Consider the following 20,605-nt stretch of genomic DNA (forward strand, 5'->3'; position numbering starts at 1 on the left):
AATGAACTTCCTCAATAACGTCTGTAACGTAAGCAGGGCCATAGCCACAAAGCCCTTTCTGGTGATGCTCTCCACACAGGCCAAGGGACCATGACACGGCCTGGCTTCGTCCCGGGGCAGGTTCCAGTGCCTTCAGGGGAAGGACGCATTGCATCATCCTCAGGCAATTTCTCCAAATGTAGTTCTTCTTGGTGGCACCTTTGAAAGGCCATGAGAGGCAGCGGGTTTGATGTGGCTGGTCCGGTGTAGTGCCAGTGGATGGGTACGTGAAAAGTGTGGCTCTGACCAGGACGGGCACTGGAGCCACGCACAGCCCACTCCTCCTGGATGTGAGCTCAGGGCGTCCCTCGGGGGAGGGCCGGCCCTCTCTCAGAGCGCGAGCGTTGGCTCTTTCTCACACTGACAACCGGAGCCTAGAATTCTCTGCCAGGGCGCGTGGCACAACGCCTTAGGCGGGACAGAATTTAAAGCAGGTGCAGCAGTCACTCGTGGCAGCCCTCTCAGTAAGTTACCCACGGGATTCTCGCTTTCGGGAAATTAACGTTAATAACCGGCCAGGACGAGGTAGCTGCAAAATGCCCTTGTAAACGAGTGACTGGCTAACTCTACAGCAAAATTTGAAAGTGGTGTAAAAATGACAGAATACGGAAGAATTGATAAAACCGAATTTGTGAGATTCTGTTTGGGAAGGATAGACTGCTCTTTGTCTCAATGATGCTCTCAGATATATATCTGAGAAACAAAAATGTGCCGAGAATGAGTAAACTGGCCCGAAACTGCTTTCTACAGGTAGGTGTAAAGCGTGATTCCAATGCAGTCCCGCTTAGCGAGCTGCATCCTCGTCACGGAGTTAGATACATTAGCACACGGCCTTGGAAAAGAATCCAGATATTTTAAGTAGTTCTGAAAATAAAAAGAGCTTACATAATTTTGGTAGAAAGCTACTTCACAGACTAGCTCTGAATCTGTTTGCTTGTCCATTTTATTCAAGGTGCTCTAGTTTTTTTTGTTTTGTTTATTTGTTTTTAAATAGAAAATATACTTAAGAGGCTGCACACAATCCTTCCTTTTGGATAACAGAGCACTTGTTTCAAGTGCCTGGCCATGAGGATTTGGGTTGAGCCTACGAGCCTTTTCTTCTCCCGTGGCGTAGGCCCTGGCAGTCTGTGGCTAGACTCAAAAACGCATCGGGGAGGGTGCCTCACCAATGTCCCAAGAGTGCTGGCACCCGATCAGACCTGCTTCTTCCTCCGAGATCAGCCGCAGCCAAGGCCTATAACCCGACCACCCAGACAAGGATCTCTGTCTATATTTTACGAACTTTCCGTGATGAGATCTGTTTGCACAGCTTGATTTCATTTTCTCTTCCAATGAGTAATCTAAAATAGAAGCTCTCAGTGCCCAAACTAAATGCTATGAACTCTGATTTCTCTGGTCAATACCAGTAATCATGTAAAGAACGTTGTCGACACGTGACTCAGTCAAATTCTATACCCCAAATTTTCCCAGTAAAGTGTTGTTTATACTGATACAACAAACTTAAAAATGTTTCTAGGTAAAATAGAGACTCTACTGATCATATTAGACTTTATTTCTTATCTCAATTCACAAGTTTTTTTTCCTCTTTATAATTACTTGTGTGACTTTTCTCTTTGTGCATCAAGTTAGTGATCTGAGTTAATTGTTATCTCATTTCATTCTAATTACCCTTCAAAATTCACTCTTTTAATACAAGAAATGTGAGGTTTTACTACCAGGGGGCTCTAAAGATATATTTTCGAAAAGATTTATATTTTACTTATTATAGTGTTTCTAACAAACTCCATGTCCTGTACCCAGAACAGAGAGAGACACTTTAAAGGAACCAGCTGGCCAAGGGCAGAGACATTGCTAACGTAAGCGTCATAGTTGTGGTGTGTTTCGTCACACCAGGCCTGCCAGGTTCCGGGGGCATCCAGATGTGACTACTTAACGTCTTCACGATTCGATTCTTCTGTTCTCAAATTCTGGGTGACAATTTATTACGTAGCCAATCAGACTTTTCTTAAAACAACGACTTTCCATTTCTCGGGACTACGCATCTGAACAATCCGGTCCCTCCTGGGACTCGTGGCCTGTGCTTCCGAGAGTCAACTGTTTGGGGCACAGAAAGGACGGGAGGCACAGACGGCTTTGTTTACCTCGTGCTGACGGTTCGGGTAGAGAGTTTTCTGGGGACACAGCTGAAAGGGACCCTGGGTGGGAGCGTGGCAGTTGCACACGGTTTTAGACAGCCCGCCCCGGTGTGTTGCATGGCCGAGAATCTGCCCCGTGCCATGAGCACAGACAGCTGGACGGAGCTGACATGGGGACCCGGGCGCTCGCCACACTCTGCACGCTTCTCGTAAAAACAAGCCAGGCCTGGGCATTGACTTCACAGTGAACGGAACTCATGAAATATCACCACATTTACGATTTCCGGCGAAGCAGACACATAAATTCCACCTGTTAGTTTACTGACTTCCCTACACGTCACTGGGGCTGTCCTTGGATTTCAGGATTTCCGTGACTTGTGACCAAGTAACACCTTTTATCTGCTCAGCACCTGCAGATGCTGTCCAGGGATTAACTGACATCAGTGAACGCCCTGACCTTTTCGGTTTCTGTCAACTTTCTCAGGAACAAAGAAATTTCTGTGACGATGATCTCTCCCGTTTTAGCCAAGTTTTCTCTTGGCTGCTGAGACTTACTGTGAAAACAGACCTTTCCTGGGTCAGCTGATACACAAAAAAAGCCTAAAGATTAAATCCTCTCCCAAGAAAAACTGCAACATTTGTTTTCTAATAGGACGCTGTCCTACTAGCCTTTCCCCAGTGGCGTCACCAAGGAAAAAGATGCCAAGAATATAAAAATACAAACGGAATTTTTATAATTTTGACTTGTCTGCTGCTTGGCTTCTAGTTACTTTTACAATGCTGACTCTGCGCTCACCTGCTTCATTGGAGTAAAGGGTGACTTAATATGTATGGGCCTCCTTTTAGTAGGTAGAATCAGAATCATCAAAACACTCATACTCCCTCTCCAGCGTCCGCCTGAGACCCACAGCTGGGTGGTACTCACTTTTATCCTCGTCATACGACCCTCCAGAGCTATTGCTGTATCTGGACTCCAGACGGGTGTGGGCTCTGATGACATTGCTGAACCTTCAAACACAAGAACAGACGCCGTGAAATACTGACGTGTGTGTATGTGCTGTTTCTCATAAACACACACTGTTATTTAGGGGCTGAGTTTTGGGCAGCTGGTTCTGATTGAGGAATACTGTAAAAACTGTACCCCAAATGTTCCTTTTTCCTCGAGAGGGCCAGTGGTCACTCGATCACAGCACGAGTTCAAACCTTGAAACGATAACCGTTTCAAGGCTGATGCTGGAATTGAACCAGCAAATTATGACATCTATTTAGAATGGAAACAGGGGTGATACTGTATAATATAAATGCTTGCTCACATGGCAGTCTGGCAGGTGGCAGGCGGTCAGGAAATAATTGCTGAGTGACTGAACAAGCGGAAGGGGGCAGAGCTGGAAACACACAAAAATTGGTTCCTAACAAAGCTTGGACTTTGCTGGCTTTAGAGTTTCCCTTAAAATGATGGGAGGGTCTTCAGAAAGAGGTTAACTGCTTGGGTGTAACATAATCAGAGGGGGAGGCGGGTTTTTCTGTCTTGCCTCTCTGCAGTAACAAAAAAAAAAATAGATGAATAGTAACTTCACACACTCACTCACCCACCACAAGCGTTATTTACTCGGTGAGGTAACGGGCCAAGCGAGGTTAAACAACTTGCCCATTGTCACCCAGAGGACGGCAGCAGTGCGAGGACACTTCCCGTGTCACGCTGCCTCCGAGAGGGTGGGGCACGGGATTTTACAGCTGAGCTCTCTCACTCATTCGCTCTGTGACCTCGGCCAAGTCCTTCGCTTCCTGAGGACCCTGTTCCCACACCTGCCCCCAAGGAGTCAGGAGGACACGTCATCGTTTATTTTGTCAGGGTTGTGGAAACCAAAAGAAATAGTATGAGAAAGTCTCCAACAATGAGAGACACCATCCAACTCTGAGGTATTCGTTTGTATGCTTCTGCCTCGGATTTCTAGAATGCCTTCTCTCTTCGGGGCATCGAAGACTTTCAAATCAACAGCATGAGTAACATCTGGAGACCTGTACAGTAGGGCCAGTGTGTGGCTGAGGCGAAGGGGCGGTGAAATGGTGTGTCTACCTTTATTTTATATAAAATAATACAAATCGGGTTTCATCTACTTCATATACACGCAGCCAAAGCAAAGAACTAAGGGTCTCCAGAAAGAGCTGGAAAATTCAAGCCAAGATAGGGGTGAAAGCCCCTGCATTCCTGACTGGATGTTCACTGACAGCAGATCGACACCCTGTTTGCTTCTAGAAGATGCAGGGCTCCAGCAGTCCTCACCGGCGTGTGGCGAGAGAGAGATGCTTCGGGAAAAGGTACTGCGTGTGCCATTAAGATGCCCACCCTGGCCCAGGTGTCACCTCAGAACATCATATCCGTGACCGCAGTTGCTAAACGTGGCACGTGTTGAGTATCGAGGCTCTAAGACTAGTGACTCGGCTTCGCTTCACTTAGATATCCACGGCTGCTTTTATTTTCCTCCTGGCACGGCCATCTTTCCCCAGGAACACTGTTTCCAGTATTCTTCACAGTCACACCGTTCGGGCTGTCCCTTTGTGAATCCTCGCAACAGAAACTCGAGGACGTCCGCTTCGTTTCATACAGATCGGGCACGCAATCGTGTAAATCAGACCGGCACTTACGAAATTGAAAAAGGGACAAACCTATCACCTTCTGCGGAAGTTCTTCAATCACGTTCATGCTGGTAAGGGCAGTGTTATGTGGTGCCAAGGCCTCGGGGCGACTTGAGAACCGCACGTGGGAGGTCTGAGCAGGACAGGGCCTGGTGGCCTCCGAGCTGCTCAAGACCCGTCACATCTGGCGGTTCCACTGCCGAGCTCTGGAGGGCCCGGGCAGGGAGAATTACAGAACCGATGGCAATTCCTCCCCTTCCTTTTGGAGTCGGATCTAGAGGGCTGTTAGGGAGCGTTCACGAGGCCGAGACCACGGAGAGGAGCCTGCTCCTTCCAGAACATTCTCCTTACTCTGGGGAAGGTGAAACCACAGTGACGTGCACGCCTGGCAAAGAGAACATGAAAACTGACGGCGAAGAGTCGGGTCTGTTCTTGCCCTTGGCTCTTTCGGGTTGGAGAAAGTCATTTGGGGCCCGAGGAAGTTCAAAGGTTAAGTAGAGGGAATGGCCTTTGACGTCAAAGATACGGGACTTAAGAAACACATCACAAAAAGACCTCTGATGAAAGAAAAACTGGAGGAATAAAATGTTTTCCTAAGTTTTACTTTTGCTGATTTGGTTCAAATTAATACTCAGACAGCTGTCAGTTACTAATCTCTACCCCTCTATCGACCCCAGAAATGCATACTTTATCGCTTTCAGTTCTCTATGAAAAATCCTTTCGTGGAACTACAAAGTTATAAAATAGGCTTTTTTTGTTAAAGGGTTGTTGTATTGAAAATCCTCATGGAGTTTGCTTCTGCATATTTTACAAACTGCTACTATAATAAAAAGATGTGTTCACTTTGCTGCTTAAAAAAACTACACGACGGATCCTTCTCAGAGTTTAGAGGTACTTCCTGTTAGTCGCTCCCAACGAATCGTTTCTGTTCGCTTGTTTTGATGCACTGAAAGTTATAACATTCACCATATATATATATGTGTATGTGTGTGTGTGTGTGTGTGTGTGTGTGTGTGTGTATATTCAGTGAAAGTATATATATAATATATATATTAATTACTTTGGCTATTGAGAAACTCGAAGTTAGGTTAATATGAAGTTTTAAGTTTTCCTTAGTCCTAACTTTTGACCCAACTCTCTTATTCTTGGTGTGTGTCTCAGCTCGTCACAGTAACTGTAGGAAACAGAGATCCAGCTTTCACTCACTTCTGAGTGCATCCTGGGGGATGTGAAGGCAGAGGGGCGGGTGAGAGAAATATTATCTAGAGCCCGAGGGGAGGGGATCAAGGCCGACCTGAGCGGAAAAGGCGGTGGTGGTGGTTAAATCGAGGCGAAGAAAGAATAATGACATTTCTCAAACCGCATCACGAGACAACTACCGTCAACAAGAAAGAATTCACCCTGAGCTGGGATTCCACGTGGATGCGCCTCTCACCCCAGACACCTGTGCCCTCTAGCAGGACAGCTCGTGGCTTTTGTCTGGCCTGAGGGAGAGTCGGCCAGCAGACGGTCCTGACTCAACCTTTCTCCTCACCGGCCATGCTCAGGAAGAAACCGTGACCTTCAGGGACGCGCATAGCAGACTGAGAAAGTCGGTCTGTGCTTCTAAGAGCGAGGAAGGGTGCGCGCGTGCGTGTGGGATTATGAAGCGCACAGACACTTCCCGCTGCCTTTGTGTGGACTATCGCCGACCGCTAAACAGGACATCGAGCCGATCTGTGCACCAACCTCTCGTCAGAGTCTTTCAGGAGCTTGCCCTCCTCGGCGTCTGGGAAACTGTCCTGGCCGGCGACCACCGTGTTGCTGCTAGAGGTGGTTCCTGGGGTGGGATCAGAAGGAAGACACTCAGGAAATAAATGCATGTGGAGGGGTCAAGGTCAAGTCTCAGGTGATTCCAGGCAAGGGCTCCCTGTAACATCCCTTCTGCACAATCTCGGGCATCCCAGACAAACGCCCAGCCCACACCACTGGAACGGGGGGGGGATCCCAGACACCCGTTATGGTGGAAGCAAAGTCATGAACGCTCCCATAAACTGATATAAACCGAGGCCACCATGTTCCCGAGACCTCTTCCCCTTGGCCACCTGGGTAATGAGCTTATTTACGGAGGCCGGCCCCGCCGTTAGCTGCTTTGGCATTTCTGGGGCCAGAGGTTACTGAACTGATGTCAGAGAAGCAAGTCCGAGTCCCCGGAGGTTCTTCCCCGCTGGCTGCTGCTTGTCTGCAGGCCGCTGAGTCAGCAGCAGGGGTGGGGCGTGGAGCCTCGGGAGGACAGGGACTTGGAGGCAGCAGAGAAGCCAGATTTGAGGGGGCTGCTGTGTAGTTCATGAACTGATTCTGAGAGGCCACTTTATCAAAGGTGGCAATACATTTGGGAACATTTTAGTCAACCTTGGGAGAGCTTTCACCGAGGGAATCCCACAGACAGAAGAAGGAGGGTCCAGAAACGAGACTCCTAAGTGCCTCGGTGTCCGGCCTGGGGTCGGCCTACAGTGTGGAGCTCCAGGCAGGTGGGCACTGGGCCCCACCAGCTGCCACCCTCACGAAACCACTTCAGTGGTCTGACAACGTCCTTAAGAGTCTCAGCTATTCTTAAGCCATCTCTCCTTTTAAAAAATTCATTTTTCCATTACAGTTGTCGTACAATATTATATTAGTTTCTATATATATCATGTATCCAGGTTAGTGGTTAGACATTTAATTAATGACATCGTCTCCCTGGTAAGTCTAGTGCCCGCCTGGCACCGGGCATGGTTATGACAGTATCATTGACTGTATTAGTCCCTGTGCTGCATGCACGTCACCTCTTGTGACTATGTTGTAGCAGCCAGTTTGTACTTAATCCCTTCGCTTTTCACCCAGCACCGGCCCCCTCCCCCCAAATCTGGCAACCATCAGATTCTTCTCTGTACCTATGAGTTTGTTTCTGTTTTGTGCATTTATTTTGGGTTTTAGATCCCACATATGAGCGAGATCACACGGTACTTGTCTTTCTCTGACTTATTTCTCTTAGTGAAGTGCTCCCTAGCTCCACCCGCATTGTCACCAACGAAGCCACCGCTTAAAAGGGAACGCATACGCAGAGTGAGAAGGAACTGCACGTCCACATCCTCGTGCCCTGTGGCGCTCTACACCAGACCCCGGAGATCCAAGACAAGCTGCTCCCACTGCCCGCCCTACCGGAGGCTGCGGCCGAGGCCTTGCTGCTGGCCGCCAGGCGGTAGAAGGGCGGGTTGTCGCAGTGCTGGACTATGGGGTTCACTGGCTCCGTCTGCTGCAGCTCCGAAAGCAGCTCCTCCATGGTTTGGATGGTGTTGTTCCGGCATAAGTAAATCGTCACCTTCTTGATCTGAGAACGAAGCAACGCAGGGCTGCTTTCCGGAGCCTGTCATCCTCTAGGAGGCCAGGCGCCGGGCAGCAGAGACGGTAACCCGCTCACTCCGACAGCCTGGACCCCATGAGCTATCGCCCCGGTGCCCCGGCTCTGTGCCCACCGCGGACGGTCCTGTCTGGATTGAAACTCGCCTTCTGCACACGTGTGTCTGATGGGCATGTATGCCAAAGGCCCACCTATCCTGACGGTGGAGTTTACGGAAGTCACCTCTGGGGCCCGGGGAGTCTATCTGAAAGCTGAAAACTGCCCATCTAAGGTCTCATCCCTGAGAAAGAATTTTATCTATATAAACCATGGGGAAAAACCTGCTAGTTATTTTTGTTTAAAAAGGAATCCAGTCCCCTGCTAGGCTCTTCTCCCCTAATAGCAAATGAGTTCTAGCTGTTCGGATGAGTTAGCGTTTTAGAAATCACTTCGGAGCAAAGCTGTGCCTCACGGGCGCCCTCACAGCCAGACCCGAGGCTTGGAAGCTGCAAGGCGGCCGATGTGGGTCCTGGTGGCAGGCAGGCGCGGAATCGCTGGCAAAGCCACCACACGATGCCAGGTGAGCAGGCTTTAAAACTGCTGTCGTTTCTGTCGACTGGATCACGCTCAACCACAAACACCAAGTATCGGGTGTCCCAGAAAGATTGCTCTCTGCTTATTTCTTTCTACCAACTAAATTTGAAAAGAAAAATCTGGATATTCTGCATTTTTATTCTGTTTCGAGAGCATCAAAATATAAATGATCCATTTTTATTAGAAATGTTTTACCTAGTTTTTTTTATATAATGGGTCTAATGTTTATGGAAGGCAGTTTTTGGTAACTGTTAGAAAAACATCCATCCCTTAAGTCATAGGCTCTGTGTCCAAAGGCTTGGCAGGGGTGTCACTGAGACATTGTCGCCTGTTTTTCAGGGGGCAGAAGGGACCTTTAATGTAACATCTAGATGAGCTCACAGGAGGTGAGCGTGACTGAGGACATTCGACGTCTATTTTATGTGGGGCAAAGAGCACACTGTGACTTGAAGATTGCAGATGGAGCCGCCAATGGGAATAACGACAGCCGAGAGCCCAAGGGACACTTACGTAGGGCAAGAGGAGTGTGTCACTGCTAACCCCGCACAGGCTGATGAGGAACTGTAAGGTGACCCTCAGGTTGTTGCTCCATTTCTCGTTGTTGGCCAGCGCGTTCCAAGCGTTTTCCATTTCCGGCCCAGGAACCTCGTCCCCGTACTGCGACAGACAAGAGAGAAAGCGGCCCAGGACGCACGTGGGGGAAACGCGAGGCCACAGAATGCTCAGTTCAGGGTTCAGGGTCCTGGCCATCTCATGAGCACGAGGCGGCGGCAACACGCCATCCACCAGGGAGATGCCACTTTCAGCCACTGAAAGCGCACTTATTCGTGGCATTAAATACGTTAGCCTTATTTTTATCATTACTGTAAAATAATGCCCATGGCAAAGTTTACCACCTTCACCGTTTCTAAGTGCAGAGGCGGTGGCACTAAGGACAGTCGCATTGTTGTGCACTGCCAGCCCCCTCCCCCATAATTGAGTGGTTTTAAACAATAGATGCCACCGTCCCAGGCTTCGCAGCCTGGGGGTTGGTGAAGCAGGGTCTCCCGGGATGAAGTGGCAGGGTCGTGGGGATGGTACCTTGGCCGTCATGTACATGAGGTTATTCAGGACGAGGGCCGTGGCTTCTGGGGAGCCCCAGCCGGTCCCTCTCAGCCCCCGAGCAGCGGTCACGTCCCCTTCCCGGTCCTTGCCATCGTCCTCCGGGCTGCTGGGGCTCGAGCCTGGGAGCAGGAGCCGGCTGTCCACCAGCTCGATGTTGTGCAGCCAGGGCAGCAGGTAGGTGAGCATGATCTGCCGCCCGCTGGGGTGCGTCGTGGGGAACCGCTGGCTGACCTCTAAAGAGAAGGCAGAGGCCCGCGGCCACATGTCATGGCTCAGGAGGAACTGGAGCACGAACGCCGGGGACAGAGCACGCGGGCCCGCGGCTCACAGGGCACGTTCACACGCGGCAGGCCCCCGAGGCCGCAGAACCTTAACATTGAGCGAGGCTTGTCCTCGAGCCTGTCACTTCACGTCACCAAGAGCATGGCGGGGAAGCGGGTAGCTGCCAAGCTCACGTCCACGCTGGCAGAGAAGGCCTACTGGAGTGGACGATGCGAGGGGCTGGAGGTCGGTGGGCACGTGATCGGGCCCAGTCCCCCGACTACCAGCTGCAGCAACTCGGGGTCAGCTACTCCACCTCACTGTCCTCAGTCTCCCCCTCTGCCAAATGGGGCTGCCAGGGCCCCACACTGGGCTCTCGCGAGAACTAAAGACTCAGTGTACAGAATGTGCTTGGCCCAGGGCCCGGTACAGCAGTGGTTAGGACTCCTGTGACAGGGATGACTGTCTCTCCACATCGTAAGACACTGGCATCTTACGGAGCGTCCTCCATGCACGGCTGCCTGTCACAAGAGAGGCGTGAGCCTGTGGGAGAGCCCGCCCAGTGCGTGCACCCTGGGTGGCAGTGTGCAGATCTGGACCGCCAGGACTGTGCCTTGTCCACGACATAACCGAGTCCGCAGCCACACCTGCGTCCTGCCCGGTCGCTCACCACGAAGGCCTCTGCAGGGAGCACGTGGCCCCCGTACAACACAACACAGATGCCAGGTATCATACCAAGGACATTTTCTGGGCCCTGAAAGCACAGCTTGAACTGATCGGGCCCTTTTCCTAAAATCACAATTTTTTATTTTGAAGAACATTGTTTGTACATTTAATGCTTGCCGCAGGAATCAGAGAGTGTTGGGCTGTCGGGTTTCACGTAGGTCATAATTTCAAAATGCACCTAATTGCCAAACTTTCTGGGTGCAATGACTGACGGTACGGACTCTGACGACACGTGTTCAGATGCTTATACAGCCAGACAGTCGTCATTCTAGCACATGGGGCCGGTTGCAGGTGCTGGGTGCCATGGGGACAGCGGGCGGGAGGAGGTTGTGGCTCCCAGCCCTGAGCAGGGGGCTCGGAGATGAGCTGTGTCGACGGGCAACTCTGGGGCAAGGTAGCGAGTGACATTTGGGGCACTTTTATGGCAGTAAAAACGAAAGCTAGGCGCCCGGTATAACTTTATTCTTTTACGCTAATTCAAAGAAGGTATTCGTCATAAATGAAAATAACCCAAGGGTTAGTCTGGAAGGAAGCTCACTCGGACCCGCCTGCCACTCACCAGAGGCGCTTCCTTCCCAGCGTCATTTCCTCTCCCTGTGGCCAGATGCGCCTGCACCAGCTCCGGCCTCTCAGCTGGCAGACCCGCTCACACCAGCTCACACCACCTCGCTCGCTCACGCTCACGAGCATCCTCCGCTCTGCGCCCCCCGTAGCCCTGCCTCTCCCAGCCAAACCGCAGAGATCTGGCGGCTGCTGCTACGTCTCCATGGCAACTACTGAGTTCCCAATGCACTGTGAGGTTAGACCCCGTCTTCTGGGGTCTCCTGACAGTGGCCCACTGGCTCCCTCCTCTGAAATTCCTTTCTCCAGGCGACCACTGTCCAGGCTCCCCCTTTCTCTTCACACGCAACCCCCAGGCCCTCACTGCTCCTCTGCCCGTCCCCGTCCCCACCCTCAGCAGCCAGGAGCCCAGGTTCCCTTTTCATTTGTGATCTCTCCTGTCCCCATGGTTCTAAGCCCTCTCTTCGTCCACGAGTCCCTGGTGCCAGCCTTCCCTGGGCCCCGGTGTGCCCACATACGGATGCCCAGCTCGTGCCTGCGCTCAGTGTCCAGCCAGCTCCTGCTCTCGCCTCGCCCGGACCTCTGAACCCGTCCCCTCTCTTCCTGTTTGAAACAATCGGCAGCTTTTGAAACCCAAGCGGCTTGCACGGACGCCCTCCCCGTCCTGAGGGATTTCCAGGAGGACCCAGAGATCACCAGCCTACGACCTCCTCAGGGAACACCACGAGGCCTTCTTTCCGAGGTTGACGGCTGCTCCCGTCTGCCCCTGACTTTCCCCCGTCCCCGTGCGTGCTGTGTTAGCCACACAGACCGCTGTGTAACCTCTCGTGTGCACCTGTGACTTCACACTTCCGAGCTGATGCGTATGTCCGTCATGGGTCCTCAGTGCCTACCTGCCTGCTGGCTGTAACGTCACCTGCCTGTCTGCTTTGCAAATTCCTACTCTGCTTTCAAACCGCAGCTCACACATCAAATCTGAGAAGTTCCTCCTGACATTCCGGGCCCAGTGATGGGTCACTCCCTCATCTCCCCTCTCGTACACAGAACGTGCTTTATTTACTCATGGTGCTTCCTGCATGGTATCACAATGTACAGTTCCGCGTCTGTCTTCATTACTAGACTGTGAACCTTCGAGACTGCTTTATCCATCTGTTTTCTGAGTGCCTGGCACAGAGGGGGCACTGGACTCTTGGTTGAAGCGAATAAAAATAAATTTCAGTTTTCCAATAAAAGAACTTATCAAAAGGCTTCTCCTGAGTTCCCCCACTGTTTCAGGCACAATGCAAGGACGTGACGAACGCTAGCTGTCTCAGAGAGATGGAGCGCTTTTTCATAGTATAAAGAGGTTTTAAATCAGATCGTAAGGAAGCCTGGCAGTCAGGGAGAAGGGGAACAGGGCCAGCAGAAGGGTCTACCAGAGGGCCGGGCGTGTTGGGAAGAGGTCACGTGAGATTGGAGTAGAGATCTGAGATGAAAGGTAGAAAGCTGGTTTGGAAGAGGAGGTATCTTACAGGTAACGGATGTCGACTTTATAGGATAGGCTTTGGAGCAAGATGGCTGGCTTTAGTCCTGACTGTATGGTCTTGAGCTGATCGCCGACCACTTCGAAGCCTCAGCTGCTTGTCTGTGACATGGAATGATGAGTGTGGTGGCGGTGCTGGCGGTGGCGGTCCCTCACCAGGGCTGGGCTAGTCGCTTGGTATTTATGAGCTCATTTCAATCCTCACGCCCTGTGAGGCAGTTACTGCTGCAGATAAGGAAGCAGTTTGCAGGCTCTGTGACTCGCCCGTGGTCCGACAGCTAGCGCGTCGCAGGGCCAGCGACAGACCCGGCTACTTGACTTCGAACCCACGGGGTTGTGAGATTCAGTGACACATGAAATGTATACGAAGTGCTTGGCATAGGGCCTGGCACACCTGAACCGCTCAAGGGATGAGAGCTGTATGATCAGCGATTATTTTTAGGACAACGGGGCAGAGAGGTGAGTTGGGAAGGGCTATGCATATTCGGTTTTGTGTGGTGGGTGGACGGCAGCCAGGGGGTGTCAGAGATGGGGACGGGGCAACGAGGATCCAGACAAAGGCAGTGTAGACGCAGAGGGAAAAGACGAATTCAAGAGACCATAGTCAGGCTCTCTGCAAGGTACCATGTGAGCTTAGGCACTATGTCAATTGACTAAAAATGGATTTTCACAAACATTCTTCCCAAAGATTACTTGCAAAAATGTGACAAATACCAAACTCTCAACAATTTATACATGTAGCAACATATATACAAGCTACGAAACACCATCACCGTCACCTCCAACAAACGCCCCGCAGTAGTCAGAAGTATCAGCGGCTCTACCGCCCGTACTTACGCAGATGACGCACGGAGAAACACGGTTAACCCAGGCATCCTGTATCTGTCCCGTGTTTACACCTATTTAAACACTGGTTTAGATAAACATCCGCATATTTTTTCATTGAAAGATGTTCTGGAATTTACTTTCATAAGTAACCGGACTTAGCCCACAGCAATTTTGGTCTACGCATTTCGCATCAATAACTGTGACTCTAAAATGACCCTGGAAGGTAACGGGCAAGACGAATCGGAGCAGAAGCGGCCACCGTGTCACCGCCGCCACCGCACGTACCTGAGAAGAGCGGGAGCGTGAGCTCGGGGTACATCCTGGCCAGGTCGCACGACAGGAGGGCTAGCGACACGCTGTACAGGGGTGGCAACGGGCCGTGGGTTCCGTAGAGGATGCTGCCAGGCCTTTGTTCGGCTACTTTCTTCGAGTAAACAAAAAGCTTCGCTTCAAGGATCTGTAAGGAGGCAGGAGAGTGGGAAACGGCGTGAGAAACGCACGGCTGTCTCAGGAGCGTCTGTATTTAATAACATTTCAGAGTAACTACTAGCGAGCGCACACTTAAATGCAGCAGCGTTCAAGGGGGAACAGCGGTTAATTCCTACGTTCGCGGCGATTTGCAGAAACAAACGCCATCAGCACACAGCGAGGCAGGATCAACCCCCATCTCTATTTCCTGTGCCCGAGGGTGGAGGTCTCTACGCCAGCAAGGGGCACGTGCCTGCATGAGCTGCATGGAGAGTTCATAGGTCTCTCTGTTGGTGTCGGAGGCCTTGAAGAGGACGAGGTTTAGCAGTGTCACGATGTCGAAGGGATAGTTCCTAAAACAACAGCAACAGAGTTTATAAGACCACCTGGCTAGTAGTCCTGATAACTACCTCCCAAAATTCTAGATGGCACATTGACTCAGCTACACTCATTAACGACATCCCCAGCCTCCTTTGGCTTTTTTTTTTTTTACCTTATTCTTTTGCTTTTTATCAGTAAAAAGAAAAAGAAAAAGAAAGCAGCTTTATTTTTGTTTAAAAGTGAATATCGTCACACCCGGAGAGAGGAACATACAAAAAAATCTATTGCATATCGACTTTAATGAAAACCAAGTACGAGAAAGGACAGCATTTAGCCAACATGCCTAAATTTCCTACTAGCTCACTGACTTAATATTTTCGTTCGCTCCATCTACATTTACTAAGTACCAAACGCGTACCAGGGACACCTGCAAAGTTCTCATTACTCTGAGTGAGTGTGGCTGGTCCCTCCAAGGGTGCCTGCAGTGCAGTCAGCGGGACAAAAACCCACAGCCTAGTTGTGGTGGGAGCTGAGGTGGCAGTATCCACAGCATGTTGCAGGCCCCCCATGAGGGACCCCAATTCATAGGTAGGGTAGGAAAGGTTTTCCAAGGGACAGACACGTAAACTGAGCCTCGAGCCCCAAGAGACATCGGCATGGCTGTGGAAGGGGGAGGATGGGGAGCATTCTGGGCAGAGAGAAGAACATTTTAAACAATTATGAAATGGCAGGATGGATGCCTTCTAGGAAAGGAGAGACTCTCTGAGTGAGAGGCGCAGGAGGAGCTGGGGCGAGGGCGGTGGGTGTGCTCAGGGGACCAGGCTGTGGCCTTCACCTTGGCGTCGTAAAGATCCCCCAGGATTTGCGGTGGGGCGTGAGCAAATGACACAGGCTTCGGAGATTCAGCCTGGCTGCTGTGTGGAGAATGGACCGTAGGAGGTCGACACTGGAAGCTGTGACAATGACTGAGGTGGGAACAGGTGAGGGCATGAATTAGGGCAGGGACAGTAGGAACACAGAGAGGGGACAGATCTGAAAAACAAGGACAGAGTCGGCAGGCTTTGGTTACTGCGCGTGTGGGAGCTAGAGGGGAATAGGGACGTGGAGAATGAATTATGTGGCAATCCGGGTATCATCAGGGAAGACGGACGCAAATCCATTTTTTCCTTGCTATGTGACTCTCTTTAAAGATGACATCTTTTTCCTGTACGCATTTTCTACAGCGGAAAAGAGGTCATAAACAGGAAACCTGGTGAGGTAAACCATTAGTGAACGGCCTACGGGGAGAAGGTGGCTGATTTACTTCGAGGCGAGCTTCGGAAAGCAGAGGCGGCTTGGAGGTGACAGCCGCATCGTTGTGCGTCCTTTGTGGGCCGCAGGCAGCTCCGCCAGGAAGCCGCTGCAGAATGCCCGCTCTCGGCTCGCAGACAGCGCGCAGCCAGCCTCCGTCAGGCTCAGGTAAAAGGACTTTGCTTTCATTTTCGATATTACTCACATTCAATTCGTTATGATGCTAGTAATTCACGAACACATTTTGCTTTTAAAAGAAACAGGCGAGGCCAGAAGAATCATCTGAAGACAGTTCACGCGCATGGCCGGCCCGGAGGTAGGTGTACAGACCGACATGTGGAGGTGCCCCCTCCTCTCTTCCTGCCCCCCAACTGCTGTTTCCCACCCAAGAGGCAGCCACTGTCAGCATTCTGCTGTGTGTTCCAGCCCCGGGTGTATGCACAGATAGATGTGTGCATCTAAGCAACTCTCTCCCAATACGCAGGATTTTAAACAGAAATGTGATCATGTGACCCGCCTGCGACGTTTGGTGACTGGAGTTTTCACTGAACAGTGAGGCTCACGCCCCTTCCAGGCGCCAGGTTCCCGACTCTCTAACTGCAACGCCGAGGCCGGCAGTGCTGGCTGGTCCCCGCTCTGGGGACTGCCTTCAGCCAAGGTCACACCTACGTCCCCGCAGCAGCCCCCGTGGTTGGAGTGTTTGTCCCTCCACTCTGTCCGATTTCTTTCACGTCCCTGTAGATGCTGACCCCGTGGGCGGGCATTTACTGACACATTCCCTACACGCGAAGCTTCATCTCAGAAGCCATGCCCCGAGCATCCAAGCTTGGCTAATTTCATTTTTCACAATGTTAATACCACAACACCAAATGAGCAACTACTTCCTTAGAAGAGACTCTAGAAGAGGTCATGCAGGGTCAAAGGGCACATTTGAGATTTTGGTAGGGGCAGCCTATTGCCCTCCTAAACGGCTTCGCTAATTTGCAAAGTGGTTCCTTTTCTAGACTTGCATTTTTAAATGAACAAAAAAGCGTGAGGTGGCTGTGCCCGACAGGCCCCAGACGATGGTGGTGGAGAGGTGGGTGAAGGGCAGGTGACATTTATGTTACGATGCGCCGTCACCGTGCCGAGGTCTTGACATAGATCTGTGACTTAATCTTCATGAGCCTGTGAGGCTTAGGGAAGTCAGCGCTTGCCCAGGTCACATAGCCTGGCCTCCGTCCTGGATGTGTCAGACTCCAAAGCAGTCACGCTTTCACCTGCATGGGTCCTAGGCAGCCCATGCCACAACAGGTGACAGCCAGTCCACGCTGGAACCCTTCTGAGTTGCAGTATCTGGAAATAGGCCTTTCTGCTGTGACAAGAGAGGGGACGTATCCTTCTGTGCCCTACAGTGGCAGAGGGCCTCCCCTACAGCTCTGTCTCTGACATTGGAATTTAATTCGTATCTGTTTACACAGAGAAGAACACGGGAAAATGCTGCTGGATCACTGGGGATTTAGAAGCAGGAAAAGGACAAAGCCACTCTTACCCGAGGCCGTGTACTTGACCGTGTAACGAGGGTGTTCCATTGGTCACTGAAGAATAAGCTATGGAATCGATGTGAAAACATCGAGAAGAATAACAGAGTTACGGAAAACGAAAGAGACCCAGAGAAGGAAAATGAGAAAGACCTCAAATGAGCAAGAGAGCACAAAGAAATCGTCTGAACTCAGACGTGTAAAATAGGCTTGGAAACAGAATCTTACGCCTTCAGCATTTAATTATTCAACACAGGCCTTGGAAGGGTCAAAGGTGAATAAGGCAGCTGTGATCATAAAGAATAAAACTCAAATGGTAAAATAAATGTGAAAGGCGGGTGTGATTCAATGAACGAGAAATAACACTTTTCTTTTTCATTCCAGAAGAGGAGATTTTTGAAGAATCTGAGAAATACCCATAGCTCTGCTGTCTTTGGAACCAAATGACAAATTTCAGGATAACTTCGAGGCATTCTCGAGAGAAACAGATCTTACTAGTTGATGGGGGTATTACTTTGTAGCTTTTAACTTCTAACGGCTAGCAAATAAAGTGTTTACAAGGTGCTTACTGGGCGCTAGGCCTCAGATCAAGAAACGAGTTTCATTCGACCCTTGCCCCAACCCCATTATCACCCCCGTTTGCCAATGAGTGAGCATCTGCAGTAACGTGGTCTGGAGCACACAGGTTGATCAGAGGCAGGGCTAGAACGCAAACTCGGGACAGCGGCTTCCAGAGCCCCAACTCCAGGTCCCTGCTCTGCCGCGGTCCTCCAGGCGGCGTGGACCAGGTGAGGCTAACCACCACCACCAGGGAGGGGCTGATGCTGGGATTCCTGAGTCAGAAGCTTTGCGTGTCTTCCTTGGAAAGAGCTAGGTGCTATTCCCTTGAGAGGTGGGGCATTCATTTTTAAGAATTCAAGTTTGCTTGGCCCGATAGAAATTAGGAAAGATTTATAGTGAGCTAGCATAAGGCAAAACAAACAAACAATGACAACAAATACAAACCCAGCAAAAGTCATCAAAAGTTAAAATTTTGATTTTATAGGTAAATCTGAAACATCTATCAAACGTATCTTAGTAGCATTTGGGAGGGTAAGAGTGAAAACAAGGGAACCTTAAATGATTAGATGTGAAGTCTGGTGAGTTAAGCTAGTGCCTGGAAATGGCCTATACTTCCGATATTGAGGGTGCTATTTACCTTGATTTACAACCTTGGAAGGCCATTTCATCTCTTATTCCTTATCTGCTCTGTACTGATATAATCTGGGGTGGAGGGAGAATTTATAAGATTGTACACAGGAGCCAAATATTACTTGAACTAATGCTATCTAACAGGTGAGCTATTTTCCTTCATGCTCAATTACAGTACCGAGCTGCACTGAACAGCTCTTAACCAAGTGTAAAACGTATTTCATAAAAATTCTTCAAAATTAATATTACTGGTTCTGCCATTACTTTCTGCTTTTCTCCTCGCTTCCCCTGGTCCTAGTCAAGGTCCACTTTCACTTCTGAATCTCTCAGTATCGCCGATCATATCATATCATATAGTGATAGTTACAGAGTTAACTGAAGACCAGCACGTACATCCCCTCTCCCCACAGTTCATCATCCAAGTAAAAGAAACCAAAAACAAGAATGTAGAGAACCATTTTCCCATGAAATGATGAATATAAGGATTGCTGTATTAATTGATATCCAAAAACGGCTAATTTCATCTTCTAAAACTAAAGGTAGAAATTTCGGTCAATAAGATTATCTTTAGAAATGTTCAACCTTTTAGGTATTTTCGAGTCGATCATAAATGGTTCCTTAATAAATGAATCTGTTTATGAACTGTCATATTTCTATAAAATAATCCAACTTATGAGCGTTTCTACTTAAAAAGGAAGCAGGAATTGTAAGAAGGATTCTTCCCTTCAAAAAATGACTTGTCATAGGAGTGACTGTACAGAGAACTTGTTTGAGAAATTTAAAATATGGTTCAGTTTATGTATGACTTTTCGGGAACACATTACTTCATAAGATATCTATTTAGGTGTCTTTCAGAAGCAAACATGCAGGAAACAAAAAAAGCAACAGCTAAAACGTCAGAATTGCTTTTGAAAAACAGTACTGAAAACATAAGTGCCGAGATTGTTCAAACAAACCCGAGGCTTGTCTAGACAACACAGTCTGAGAATTCATGGGAAAAGAGAGCAAATTTAGGCCGCAGCTGAGACGTTAGATTCTGACCGTGCCCTGTGGTGAGAAATGACGGAAGTGCTGGCAGATAGGTCACAGCCATGGCCCTCTAACCTCCCTTCAGAAAAATGAGTGTCATGGGTGTAACTTGATATGCCATATTTGTCTAAGAAACCAAAATAGGTTAGGGTGGTATCTCTAAAAATCTACTCTAAAAATAGAGGGTTTTATATTTTTGGCGACGGGTGATATCACTGAGACTCCACTACTAAATTCTCAGAGCATTTATTTGTGCTTCCCGAGAGAAAATACCTAGAATTATTCAGAGGAATGCAATGGAGCATTTGATGAGACAGCTGTGCAAGGAAATGCATTTGGCTAGGATAGTTCAAAGCAAGGTCACTGGACAAAGGGCAGTGAAGAGAGAAAATTCTTATTATTCTTATTTTTGTCAGAGGAATCTATGGTCCAAGTCATAGATTCCAAATATATTTTTTAAAATCAAAGTGTCATGTGAACAGAAATTTATTCTTACATGTCAAAACGTCTGAAAAAAAACACTCTGGAAAAGAGATTTTTGCAAAAAAAAAAAAAGTTATTTTGGTAATATCCTACAGGTCGAAATATTCTTTCATAATGCTAACAACAAAAAAATAAAATGACAGCAAGAATTGGACGCTTTATATTATATAATCTGCTATAACTTTTTTGGAGATTAAAGTACATGATAAAACTCTACCTCTAACATGGAAAATGAAAGCTTTAGACATGAAATGTTATCTACTATCTTTAAAAAAGATAAAAATTTTAAAGAAACTCATCTCTAAATAGCATGTTTGTTTTTATGTTTACCGAAAGTAAATATCTTCTAAAATTGTATTCTTGTTAATTCAGAACCATAATAGGTTGGAATTTTAAGATAATTCATTCTGATTCCCTTCATCCAGTAGCTTAAGACAGCCATTTAAAATGCAACATTTAATTGAAAAGGAAAATCAACAATCTGTATTTCAGAAACGAACTTCAGCTTCCTTTTTCCAAGTTCTATCTAATACGTCGG

General features: G+C 49.0%; 1 protein-coding gene across 7 annotated transcripts in view; it reads right to left on the bottom strand.

The window, feature by feature from the left end:
* The window catches only part of FRY (FRY microtubule binding protein), a 320,056-nt gene that overhangs the window by 39,163 nt on the left and 260,288 nt on the right, over positions 1-20,605 (bottom strand). For all 7 annotated transcript variants that reach the window (XM_039861088.1, XM_039861099.1, XM_039860841.1 and 4 more), the window contains 7 exons: positions 14,487-14,586; positions 14,051-14,222; positions 9,844-10,100; positions 9,274-9,420; positions 7,992-8,160; positions 6,540-6,630; positions 3,100-3,182 (listed from right to left, as the gene is read on the bottom strand). In XM_039861088.1, the coding sequence (XP_039717022.1) occupies positions 3,100-3,182; positions 6,540-6,630; positions 7,992-8,160; positions 9,274-9,420; positions 9,844-10,100; positions 14,051-14,222; positions 14,487-14,586 (1,019 nt within the window). The remainder of the gene's footprint in view (positions 1-3,099; positions 3,183-6,539; positions 6,631-7,991; positions 8,161-9,273; positions 9,421-9,843; positions 10,101-14,050; positions 14,223-14,486; positions 14,587-20,605) is intronic.

The sequence above is a fragment of the Pteropus medius genome, unplaced genomic scaffold (assembly GCF_902729225.1).
Source record: "Pteropus medius unplaced genomic scaffold, Ma_sr-lr_union100, whole genome shotgun sequence".
NCBI classification, from domain to species: domain Eukaryota; kingdom Metazoa; phylum Chordata; class Mammalia; order Chiroptera; family Pteropodidae; genus Pteropus; species Pteropus medius.